At 37.1% G+C, this 13,141-nt stretch overlaps 2 protein-coding genes across 2 annotated transcripts in view; both read right to left on the bottom strand.

Moving 5' to 3' along the window:
• The window catches only part of LOC136034648 (elongation factor Tu-like), a 235,032-nt gene extending 230,195 nt beyond the window's left edge, over positions 1-4,837 (bottom strand). The window contains exon 1 of the mRNA XM_065715955.1: positions 4,827-4,837. The gene's annotated coding sequence lies outside the window, so the exon portion shown is untranslated. The remainder of the gene's footprint in view (positions 1-4,826) is intronic.
• A 6,030-nt stretch (positions 4,838-10,867) lies between these two features.
• LOC136034276 (uncharacterized) lies at positions 10,868-11,599 on the bottom strand. Its single transcript, XM_065715417.1, has one exon. The coding sequence runs from the start codon at positions 11,597-11,599 to the stop codon at positions 10,868-10,870; it is 732 nt and encodes a 243-aa protein (XP_065571489.1).
• Positions 11,600-13,141: the final 1,542 nt, after the last annotated feature.

Below are 13,141 nucleotides of genomic sequence, written 5' to 3'. Positions count from 1 at the left end.
TTAGGTCGTAAAATATTGCATGAACTGAGTTCTTTTCCTGCATTCCAATTTTATCTCATTTTCCAGTTTAACTACTGCATCTATTGTACTCCGTTTTTTTCTAAAACCAACTTGGCGTCTACTAAGAGCTTTATCTATTTTTTCTTCTATTCTGTGCTTTATTAAATGCTCTAGAATTTTTCTGAGCACACTTGTCAAAGATATTGGCCTATAATTGTCGGGAATTAGCGAGTTCCTACCCTGTTTGAGAATTGGCACTATAAGGCTAGTATCCCATGCTCTAGGCAATCTTGCTTTCGCTAAACACATATTATACAAATGACATAAAATTCCTTACTCTTTGGCCCCATTTCTTTGATTACATCATTTGTAATCCCGTCTAACCCAGGAGATTTATTCTTTGGTAGTTTATTAATGACATGATACAGTTCTTCTATATCAAAGTCTTTGTCATAATCTCCCTTTTCTTTGACTGCAACCTCAATTTGTTTCTTCATAGTATTGCTTTCTTCCGTAGAGTAACTTGGCCATTGCTCCCTTTTATTGACAAGAACTGCTGCTAGGATATTTGTAATGGTTTTAGGGTCATTTGTGATTTGTCCAGTATGTGGGTCCTGTATTGGTTTGTTTGCTTTTTCTTTGAATTTCCTGGTTAAGGTATTAAATGTGGCCCACATCTTCTTAATAGGGGGTATGTTTATTTAACTTTGATTCACAAAACTTTCTCCACGTGTCCCGTTTTAAGTTGATTATTCTATTTCTTACTTTTGGATCTAGCTCCTTGTATTGGATGTATAACTGAGTGCTAAATTGACGCTGTAAGTATCTGTTGGCCTTTCTTCTCTCTTGCACCAGTTTCTGAATTTCGTCATTCCACCCGTGTAAATGCACCTTTTTCAACTTTCTTTGGCAATTTGCACTTATTTCCTTGATTGCGGATTCCATTATTGACATAAACGATTTAGTATCTGTTTCAATACACTTTAGTTTTTCTGGTAAATTTTCTTCTAGTTTTTTACATATATGACTAATTTCGACTTGATTAAATTTCCTCTTTTTATAGTACTGCATTTTCTTTTCCGGTAGTAGGTCAAATCTTATTTGTATTAATGAATGCGGACTACCTATATCAAGATCTACCCTTGTTTTATATTCCGCTACTTGCATGATTTGGCAGGATACAAATGTTAGGTCAATGGTGCTTGAGTAGTTAGGTTGTTACTGTATCCCCCGAGTAATTAGGTATTCATATATGTTACTGTATCCGCTGGAGTTATCAATGCCAAATCAGATACATCATAGGCAAAATTTGTAATATCCTGTCCTGACCTATTTTGTCTACCATTAGATTCCCACAAAAAAGAGTGACCGTTTAAATCTCCACATAGGATCTTGGTCCCCTCCATTTTCTGGTAAATGAAGTCAAGATCATTTTTTATAGTGTTTTGGCCATTACTATTATAAATGTTTGCCACGGTATAAACTGCACCATCTGTTCTTACACATTTTGCTATAGCAACTTCTAGATTTATCATATTATCACTCACATCTAATATTTCTGTTATTTGGAAATGATTTTCATTTATTAAGATAGCTACTCCTCCACCTTTTGATTGCTGGCTTCCTGTGTTTTCTCGGTCTATTCTGGCTATTTCATACCCCTTAAAATTAGTAACAATTGGACTGTGCCACCATGTCTCTTGCAAGCAAACTATGTAGGGCTCTCATCCATTAATGTCTTCTTAAATTCTACCAATTTCGATTTATTTAAGCTGTTGCAGTTTAATTGCCAAAACTTCATTTTACTATTTCTGGTTAATCTACTATCTTGGATACTTTTACTAGGCCCTGGATTCATGTTCAGTTACTGCTAAAAATCTTTCTTCTATTTCAGGTTCGTCAGAATTAATAATTCCGGGGAATATTGTCTCTGCAGCTCTTTTAATTTCTTTAATCATCTCGTTTCCATTTACTTTTCGTTTCGATACTATTTTTATGGTCTCTATAAGTAGCTTCAATACTTTCGGAATTTGCGTAGGTTCAATTGTTTCTACGTGAGGTCTTTCCGAAAACGAATTATTGGTTTGGTTGGTGCTGTCGATAGGCATTTGTCTTTCAAGTCCTGTTTTTGTTTTTTCGGCATAAGTCATTTTTGCTTCTTTCCAAGGAACTTTGTTCTTTGATACAATTTTACTGATTTCCAGGATTTCCTTGTACTTTTGACAATTTTTGTCCCCACTAGTGTGATCGGAGTTTTGACAATTTCTGCACTTAATCTGACTTTCAGTACAATTTCCCGCAGAATGACCTCTGCAGGCACATTTTCCGTAAGTTTGCGTGTTGGTACGGCATACATCTTTTTATGGCCAAACAATTGACAGTTGGTACACCTTCTAGGTTTGGGTGTCCATGGCCTAACAGGAAAACTTAGTGGTCCAACTGTAACCCTATCTGGTATTGGAACATTTGAATATAATACTAAGGATTTAGTGGGCACCAAATCCTCCCTTATCTTTTTTAGCAGTTTCTCAATTTTTGAGATGCCGTCTTTATTTTTCCATTCTATTTCTATTTGGTCCATTTCTTCAGGGTTGATGTTTTCATATAATGTAACGACTTTCTTAAATTGGCTTAAGCTTTTGGCAGTGATACCTCAATTGGGTAATCGTTAATATAGTCGAGTGCCTCCAAATTTTCAAAATGAATTTTATTCGTTACCTTAACTAGAATATCTCCTCTTGCCATGATTTTTATTTCTTCCTGTACTTGGTAATTCCTCGAGAGCCATAGGCACGCAGTAACTTAGCTGATTAGCTGTTGGGGTGGCGCTTCGCGCCACCCCAACACCTAGTTGGTGGGGCGCTTCGCGCCCCCCCAAGCCCGCCCGCGCGCGTAAGTCGTTACGCGCCATATTAGTTACGCGCCATTGTAGTTGTGTCCCTGTGTCCCACCTGTGAATATAGATAGATTTATACATGTGTTTCAAACTACGTAAAAATTGCGAATATACAACATTCTTGGCTTTCCCATTGTCTGTCCATATACAAAGCCGTATGTACTAATAATGACGTCATATGCAAACGCTCTTTTTACAAACAAACAAACATGCATACACACAACTCGTTTTTATATAGATAGATAGATAGATAGATACAATACAAATTAACTACGTAAACCTCTTGAATATACAACAGTCTTCGCTGTCCCATTGTCTGTGCGTATAAATAGATTGTCAGGTTTACCGACCCTCAAAGATGCAACATACAATTGTACATTGGTAAAGCAATCTGTATTAAGATCTATACCGCATTTTTCTAGTGATTGCCCTTGAGCTTTGTTGATGGTGGTTGCAAATGCTAATCGAATTGGGAATTGCAATCTTTTAAATTGAAAAAGCAGATCCGTTGGAATAATGGGAATGCGAGGAATAAGAGCAGCCTCACCCCTCATAAGGCCCTGTCAAGATTGTGGCCTCTATTAGGTTTTCCATTGTTTTTTTTACGGCAAGTCGCGTGCCATTGCAAAGCTTTGGTGGGTTGATATTTCTTAAAAGTATTATTGGTACGCCTATTTTTAGTTGTAGCACGTGTGGTGGAAACCCTGAAGGATCTATGGAATTTAAAAATTCAGATGGATAATTAACCGCTTCATTTGGTTCCAAAATACAAATTAACTGCGTAAAACTTGCGAATATACAACATTCTTCGCTGTCCAATTGTCGCTGCATATAAATAGATTGTCAGGTTTACGAACATGCAACGAACATGCAACGTACAATTGTCCATGGGAAAAACAATCAGTATTAAGATCTATACCACATTTTTCTAATGATTGACCTTGAGCTTTGTTAATGGTGATTGCAAATGCTAATCGAATTGGGAATTGCAATCTTTTAAATTGAAAAGGCAGATCCGTTGGAATCATGGGAATGCGAGGAATAAGAACAGCCTCACCCTCAAAAGGCCCTGTCAAGATTGTGGCCTCTATTAGGTTTTCCATTGTTTTTTTTACGGCAAGTCGAGTGCCATTGCAAAGCTTTGGTGGGTTTATATTTCTTAAAAGTATTATTGGTACGCCTATTTTTAGTTGTAGCACGTGGGGTGGAAACCCTGAAAGATCTATGGAATTTAAAAATTCAGATGGATAATTAACCGCTTCATTTGGTTCCAAAACTGTGTCGACTGACTTGTAAAGGACTGCCTGGTCTCGAATCTTGGTCAAAACAATATTGTTGATTTCGTGGACGTCTATATTTTTGAGTGCGAGAATCGCTTTCACTTAGCCATTTATTATTTTTATAATTCTTTAGAATATTCGGAAATACTTTTTTAATCAATTCATTTTTGGACGTCACTAAATTACAGAAATCAGCAGGTAGTTGTATACGTCCTGAAATTGAGTCCTGCATTGATCCAAAGCCTCGAGTGATTTTTTGTGTGCCATTGTGCACTCATCCCAAATAATAAGTTTGCATTGCTGCAATACTTTACCCATCCCAGATGATTTGGAAATATTGCACGTGGGAGTTTCTGTAGAATGCAAGTTCAGAGGCAATTTCAAAGCGGAATGAGCAGTTCTTCCACCACGCAGCAATGTTGCGGCTATTCCGGACGACGCAATTGCCAACGCTATATCATTTTTTGATCGAATTGATGCCAGAATCAGTTTTATCACAAACGTTTTACCAGTACCTCCTGGCGCATCCAAAAAGAAAATTTCTCCAACGTTGTTATCGACACAATGCATTATCGTATCATAAATGTCTTTTTGTTCCGACGTTAACTTGGAAATGTTATTTTGTACATACGACAATAGATCACTCGTACTGTAACTTTGTTCACGATCCAATTCTACACATGTCGAAACAGCAGCGATAGGGTTAGGTGAAGGCATTCCCAAATCCTGAAGAGGTTAGTTTGCCATACTTACGCACACATCTTCTATAACAACTAAAGTGTAGTTATAAATTTCTGATGTAAAATCAAAAGTCATATCTGACGTCTCTAACTGTTTTCGATGGAGTATATCTTCGGACATTTTTGACTTATATTTTTCCCATAACTCTGTTGGAGCTGATGGAGAGCAAGTTGTTAAAATGATGCCAAACAATGCACGAATTTGACTTGGGGTTGACGTTTCGCACGCGTCATTGATGCAGTTATCCCAGTGTTGGTCATTCTCCAATAAATTCAGAGCTTGGCATGCACTACGGTAAGTGTCATGTATAGTACCATTTACAGTCCTCAAATACTCAAAGGATGTCGGACCGGGTACATTCACCAAAAGCAGGCGTAGAAAGAAGCATTCATGTTGATTGGGGTGAACGGTGTTGAGTCTTCCTATCGTGGTATCTTTGAAGATGGTAGGTTGGCCGTCGACTGACTTACCCTGTTTTCGACGTTCAAATACTTTATTTTTAGTATTCCACGTGTAATACGAAGGCACTTCAGTATACAGCAGTTTTTTTGCAAAAGAATCATTTTTGCAAAGCGAAAAAAAAGCTGTTAACGTTGTATCCGGTGGATTCAGGACTCTTTGTTGCACGTTGGTTTCCGTGAAATAAACACGTTGACCATTCTGTAAATGTACCGCTAAGTGAAGAACAGCTGGACTACGTTCATGTATCGGAAATGAAAGAATTCGCCAAACAGCTTCATTACTGCTTATGTATCTTCCAGCCTGATATTCTACGATTTCATCGAAATCTTTGATTTCGGGCTGCAAGCCAAAAACTGCCATGTCACTGCCTTTGTTGACATATTTACATATGTATTTGATTGCCTTTACGGAGTTACAGTATTCAACGTTTATGTGTGCATTAAATGTTTTTGATAATAATGGGGAATATGGAACAACCCACTGGTTATCTACTTCGATGGTGGTACCGTTACGCTTCTTTATTATTGCTGTTTTACCGCCATCTTCAGTAGATCTTCTTCTATATTGTGGGTAGCCATCATTGCCAGTAATTGTGTTTGATACTAAAAGTCGAGGATATTGCTTTGTGCACCTTCCTTTGGCCATGCATGGTGAATTTTCGTTCAGCGCACCGCAAGGTCCATGTATCATATTTTTTACAATAATATCATGTAACCCCTTATCGACATTTTTATCAGGTATTTCAGCGGAAATCACATCATCAATTTCGTTCGAAGTAATTTTTTTATGTAGCCAGATTAGTATATGTGCGTGTGGCAAACCTCGTTTTTGCCATTCCACTGAGTACATCCAGCATCGCACTGACCCAAACACTTCATGTTTTACAATGTACTTTATCAGTGATTTCAACTTTTGCCGGAAGACACGGGCCGTAATGTCATGCCTATGAACCGCCGATTGTCCTTGAAGTAAAAGCTGCAGTATCTCGTCCCAAGATTGATTACATGTAAATGTAATAAATAAATCTGGACGACCATAGAGACGAACATACGCAATAGCATCTTGAGCATATTCATGCATATGACGGGGACTGCCAGCATATGACGAAGGTAAAATTGTTAATCTTCCAACGTTTGTGGTATTACCGTCATTTATAACTGCATCTCGCAAATGAATGTATTGTTCAGAGCGGAGCTTGGTCTGATTCAGGCGGATATATAGCAAACGTTCTGATTTAATTTTAGCATACATATCAACGACGAATTGGTGAAACAATTCACGGCATTTTAAAATATAATTTTCTTCATCCTGCCGAATCATTAGTCTATAGGAATAATAATGCATTGCACTGCATTTCTTATTCATTTCTTTGTTAGTGGCTGGATTCATCAATTTAATATTAAAGTGATAGCCGTCGGCTCCATCCCAAAAAATGATAGGATATTGTAGGGCATCGTAGCATCGATGACTTTCAGCAATTCTTAACAACTGAGCGTTTCGCTTATGAAGAATAATATCTCGAGGTAAAATCTGATCACCGACCATAACGATTGCCACTTCGTCGATAGTTGGAGCATTGTATCTACGCATATGTTGGCCAGGAGGCGTTTTGTCAGCGGAAATAACAATTTTATGCGTATCAGTAGGCATCAAATCGATGGCTGTTTTGAACAGACGCACTAAATTATTATTTTCGTGGAAAAGATGTTGCAATTGGGAAACGATTGTCCTTTCAACGTTGGGAGAAATTTCGCAACGTGCATTCAATTCAGAATTTCTATCACTGATGAAGTACAATTGTAAAAATTTATGATTCTCGCCTGAGAATGGTAGAAGGGACCCTGCTCTATGATAAATTTGCCCTTTTACTTTGGAAGTAGACATAAGTTGATCTAGATTTTCGATTTGGGCTCCAAACGACGTCATTTGGAAACATGAGTTGTATTTTCTGATTTTTGACAAAAAACGCTTAGATTCTGACGTAGTTCCAGTAAGGAAAGTCTTCAATGGCTCTGGTGATGCAACCAATAGAGGAAGTTTAACTTTTCTTGAGGCGCAACACATTCCCATTGTTTCACCATTGAATTTCAAGGCCTTGCAATAGGGACAAATTTTAGACATTGTCCCGATTTGAACACATCTACTCAAGCTATAATCATCGACTGGGTTGTACCATAATGCCAGGCGATAACTTTCAGGTTGCTCTGATTCCTCGGCACGCTTTCTTTTCTTACTTTCTCTATCAGCAGCAAGCCTGCTTCCGCGTTGCTCTGGTAGTTCCTCGGCACGCTTTCTGTTCTTTCTTTCTCTATCAGCCTCAAGCCTGTTTCCTTGCTGTTCTTTTGATTCCTCGGCACGCTTTCTGTTCTTTCTTTCTCTATCAGCCTCAAGCCTGTTTCCCTGCTGTTCTTTTGATTCCTCGGCACGCCTTCTTTTTTCACTTTCTCTTTTAGCAGCAAGTCTGCTTTCGCGTTGCTCTGGTAGTTCCTCGGCACGCTTTCTTTTCTGACTTTCTCTATCAGCAGAAAGTTTTTTGGCATAGACTCTTTGAGCATCTTCATCGGCTTTTGCCATGGTAAGTTCATCAGTCATTGTAAACTTAAACATTAATAGATTTCTACGTGAACATATGTCTTAAATATCTTGAATGACGTCACCTTCAAAGCAAAAATGACGACAACTAATTTCATGACGTCAGCCGACACAGAAACATGACGTCACCTGATCCACAGACAGACAGACAACTTATTTTTATATATATATGTATATATATATATATATATATATATATATATATATAATATATATATATATATATATATATATATATATATATATATATATATATATATATTATATATATATATATATATATATATATATATATATATATATATATATACATATACATATATATATATATATATATATATATATATATATATATATATATATATACTATAATATATATATATATATATATATATATAATATATATATATATATATATATATATATTATATATATATATATATATATATATATTTATATATATATATATATATATATATATAGATTATATATATATATATATATATATATATATATATATATATATATATATATATATATATATATATATATATATATCAAGTCTATAATTAGACTTGAGAATTTCTAACCAAGGGAGCTACAGGGACGAAGGGAGCCAAGGGCTATGAAAACTCTTCAAGCTTTTAATAATTTTCACTAAATTTACGTTTTCTATGTAAAATATCCGCTACCCAAACTTAAAACTGCCTAAAAGTCCCTAGATTTTTCTGATGTACCCAAGGCAATCTAAATACATTACATAATTCACTGTTTATTACTGCATTTATTCTAATTCACCCTCTTCTCCGAACTAATTAAATACAAAAACAAGTTTTTTTAACTGAAAGTAAGGAGCAACATTTAAACTTAACCCCCTAGTCAATACCTCGCTCTTTAACTCTTTAGCTCTTTAATTTGCTCTTTAAATAGGTCCAGCAAATTATCGACAAATTTTAATTTTATTAGTGTTTAATAAAATCTTCGAAAAGGCCATCTTTTCTCGTCTCCTTACTTTTCTAAAATCTAGAAACTTTCTTCATGATTTTCAATTTGGTTTCCGAACGAGGCACTCCACTGAACATGCCTGCATAATCCTTTTGAATTTTATACATTCTGCATTAGATTCGGGATTAATTCTGGCTGTCTTATTCGTAAGGTATTTGATTGCTTAACCACTGAAATTCTTCTATCGAAGATGTCTCATTTTGGCATTAGGGATAATGTATTTTTTTGGTTTGTCTTATTTGAATGATGGGTTATTTTCTGTTGATCCACTTTTCTGTTCACCCTCACAAGTGAATCTTGGTGTCCCTCAAGGATCAGTTTTAGGGCCAGTGTTATTTTTGATCTATGTAAATAATCTTTTGTATGTAATAAAAAGCAACGACTTATTAATTGCTGTATGTTTTGTCATCATAAGCCATCCTTTGCCCATAGTGCCAACAATAGTTAACTATCTTCTGATGTCATTGTTTGTTGTGCTGATGACAGCACAGTTGGCACTTCTAAAAATTATGAATCAGAGCTTCGATAAAATTTGTAAATTTTGCAAATCACAAATACTCATCGTAAACTATAAATCCACCAAAAAATAATACCAAAACAAACCAAAAATATATCTTTCTCATACATGTATTTCACTTACTGGACTTCTACCACTTAAGCTTTACTTTTTCTTCATTATCAATTAAGCATAATGCTTAATTGACAATTCACTGTTGTTGGTTTCTTTCTTGTGATAAAGGATACAAATCAAATGCTACCCCACTGTCTACTTTTATTAGAATTGGTTTAAAAAAATCAATTTTCTTTAAAGGCATATCAGTCTGACCCTCATGAATTTTAAATATTTTGCTGTATATGTATGCTATTTATTCCTAAGGATACACAGACAAATTCTAAATTCAAGTCTAATTCTAAGCGAATTACTAGCTTAAACATGATTAAAACTTTCCACTAAAGAAAGACAAACAATAAAAATTGACACCGTCTAGAATTTTCTTTTTGAATCAGATGCTTCTTTATAGTTTGTTTAGTAGGATTTACAGTCAAAATCTAACACATAAAAACTGAGTGGGAAAACCACCAAAAACTTTATTGATGGCGTGGATGTTACTTACTCGTTGCCACGTTCAAATTCGTAATAATTTCAGGAGGAAAACTACCTAAAGTATAGCCCTCCCACCATAACTTTTTCTTCCAATCCGTTTCATTTGGTACATCCGGTTCAATTGGTCTCCACCATTTCATTATCAGAGGCACTATTTTATAAAAAATCACAAACTTGAACAAAGTGATAATTTTTTGTCGAATTATAATTGTGATGTAGTAACAGCAGAGATAATTGTAACAGATAATTGTGTATATAGTACAAAAGCAGAGACTTATTAATTGTTGTATATTTTGTCATCCTAAGCCACCCTTTGCCCATTGTGCCAACTATAGTTCACTATCTTCTGATGTAATTGTTTGTTGTGCTGAAGACCGCACACTTGGCACTTTAAAAAATTATCCCCCTCGTCAATACCTCGCTCTTTAACGTAAATTTAGCATAAAGAGCAAGGTATTAACGAGGGGGTGAACCCTTGTCAACACCTCGCTCTTTACGTTATTTTTTTAAGTACTTTCAAAAGACCTATTTATTCTAATTTAATGGCCTTTGGTATTCAGGGGTTATTATTCTAGAATTGGAATAAAATTTTAACTTTATTGCATAGAGCTAGGTATAATAATAATAATCTTTTTTCTTTCCCTTTATCACAATGCAATAACATGGGTATCGTCAAACAAAAAAAGAAAATAGAAAACGCAACATAAAGAACACACATGATGAGCTATCACTTCGATTTGAGGATATTGTCGTTGTAGTGCTTCACGAAGTATGGAACAAAGGAGTTTAAAATCTTGTCGTTGAGTGTGTAGGCGGGCATTCTAACAGTTCTTTTCCCTCTTTAAAAGTTGCCACCCTCGTCTTGTGTGCGTGAGTCACTGAAGTAAACTGAGGCAGGATATCTCGGTGCGTTGTGGACTTCAGGATGTCAGCTCCAAACTTCATCAGTGTTTCGTGCCTCCTTTCATCCAGGGTTGGGAGCCTGAGTTCGCTCAATCTTTCTTCGTAGTCTTTGTAATTTGATCCAAGAATTATTTTGCAGGCTCTTGTCTGAATTGTTTCAAGCTGACTTCTGTCTTTCTCTGTGAGCGATGGGTGCCAGACAGGACAGCCATACATGACTATGGGCATTACATAAGTTTTGTAGCACGAAAGAAGGAGTTGTTCTGCCATTCCAAACCTTTTGAGATTTGCAAAGGATTTTAGAAGACCAGCTGCTTTTCCTGTGATCTGGTTGATGTGATCTCCGAACCTAAGATCGTCACTAAGTGTGATGCCGAGTATTTTAACTGATTTCTTTGTTTGGAGAGGTGCAGGTTCGTCAATGCTCTTCTTCTTTAGGAAGTTGACACGCAACACACAGCTTTTCTCAAGACTTAGCTGGAGCTTCACTTGATCAGCTTGATCCCGTAGCTCTGCAACTAGGGGCTCGAGTTGGTCGTATGTTTGTGGAAGGAATCGTAGTAGACTTATTGAACAGTCGTCTGCGAACTTGTACCTTTGTTTATGCTGTCTCATCAGTCGGTTGATTACAATGACAAATAAGATGGGACCTAGCTTGCTTCCTTGGGCTGCTCCACATGTGATGTCTTGGAAGTTGGATGCTTCTCAGTTTTCAAGTTGTACGCACTGTTGACGACCAGAAAGGAAACTTGCGATGATGCACAGCAGAAACTGCGAGACCTCCAGGGCACGGGCTTCATTGATAACAGTCTCGTGGTCTAGGAGATCGAAAGCTTTCACGAAATCAGAAATTATTATATCAGCAAGGGCCTCCGAAATTTCTAGATGCTCTAGTAGATCATGAAGTAATCTGACCAGATAATGTGTTGTGCTGTGCCCTCGACGAAAACCTAACTGCATAGGGTCGATTTTATGTTCTACTTCTGCTAGTAGCCACTGTAGAATAAAGTCTTCAAAGACTTTCGAGATGATGGGCGTCTTCGAAATCGGCCTAAGGTCTGACGGTGAGGTCGGTGATGTTTTCTTAGGAATAGGTGTGATATATGCCTTTTTAAACTTATCTGGAAAACGCCTTCCAATAGACACTGGTTATACATCATAGCCAATGGCGTGGCCAGGAAGGAGGAGCATGCATGTATCAGCCTTATAGGAATTTCGCCGGGGTAAGAGGCTTTCCTAATATCTAGGTGTTCGAGCTTTTCTAGGACCTGGGAAACTGTGATGACAGGGACGGATTCAATCGGACCATTCTGCGGTAAAGTATTGAGGGGAGGCTGTTGGCGGCAAATATTTGAGAAGAGGGCATTAATTATTTCTGCGGTAAAATTCTTTCCTTGCTCGTCCTTCGGAATGGATTTTGACTTCTGCTGTCCCATTAACTTCCGTACAGTTTTGTGGAACTTCCTTGGATCACTGGCTGACAACCTAGCGAATATTTGGTGTCCATACAGACGCCTAGCTTGCTTTAGTAGTCTCACTACTATATTTCTCTTCCGTTTATATTCATCACAATGGGGCTTTGTCTTGTAAAGCATGTCTCGCTCTCTCATTGCAGCTTTTATGTTCGGGTTAACCCATGGTTTGCTCTGTGGCTTAATTGTAACTTTCTTCTCAGGGAAGAATCGTTCGTACTCTCGAGACGTTTTCTCATAGAAGAGTTCGGTCATACTGTTTGCATTCTCGTCTTTGAAAAGGCGGAACCAGCATACCGAGTTGAGCCATTCTCTGTAGCCAATTATGCCTTCCTCTGTGAGCGGACGGTAAGTGAACTGGGTTGGTTTACTAGGATCCACTGTTGACTTTGGTCGCAATAGAACAGTTGCGTGGTCGCTGGTTGAGAGTGGTGTTTCCGCCGAGGGATCTAAGTAGAAATCACCAAGTGTAGTGAAGATCAAATCGAGGGTGTTTTCTCCTCTTGTTTTTACATTAACTATTTGACGAAGGGCTGTAGAGCTCTCGATCCAGTTCGGCTTCAGGTCGTTGAAAGATTCCAGCATATGGGTATTTAGTTTTGATGAGGTCGCAACTTTGTTGGAGATATTCCACTAGTTGTCGCCGATATGGTCCTCTTGGAGGGAAATATACTGTGGCATATAT

This window comes from Artemia franciscana, chromosome 13, assembly GCF_032884065.1.
Source record: "Artemia franciscana chromosome 13, ASM3288406v1, whole genome shotgun sequence".
In the NCBI taxonomy this organism is placed as follows: domain Eukaryota; kingdom Metazoa; phylum Arthropoda; class Branchiopoda; order Anostraca; family Artemiidae; genus Artemia; species Artemia franciscana.
This window is presented reverse-complemented; position numbering and strand designations above follow the sequence as displayed.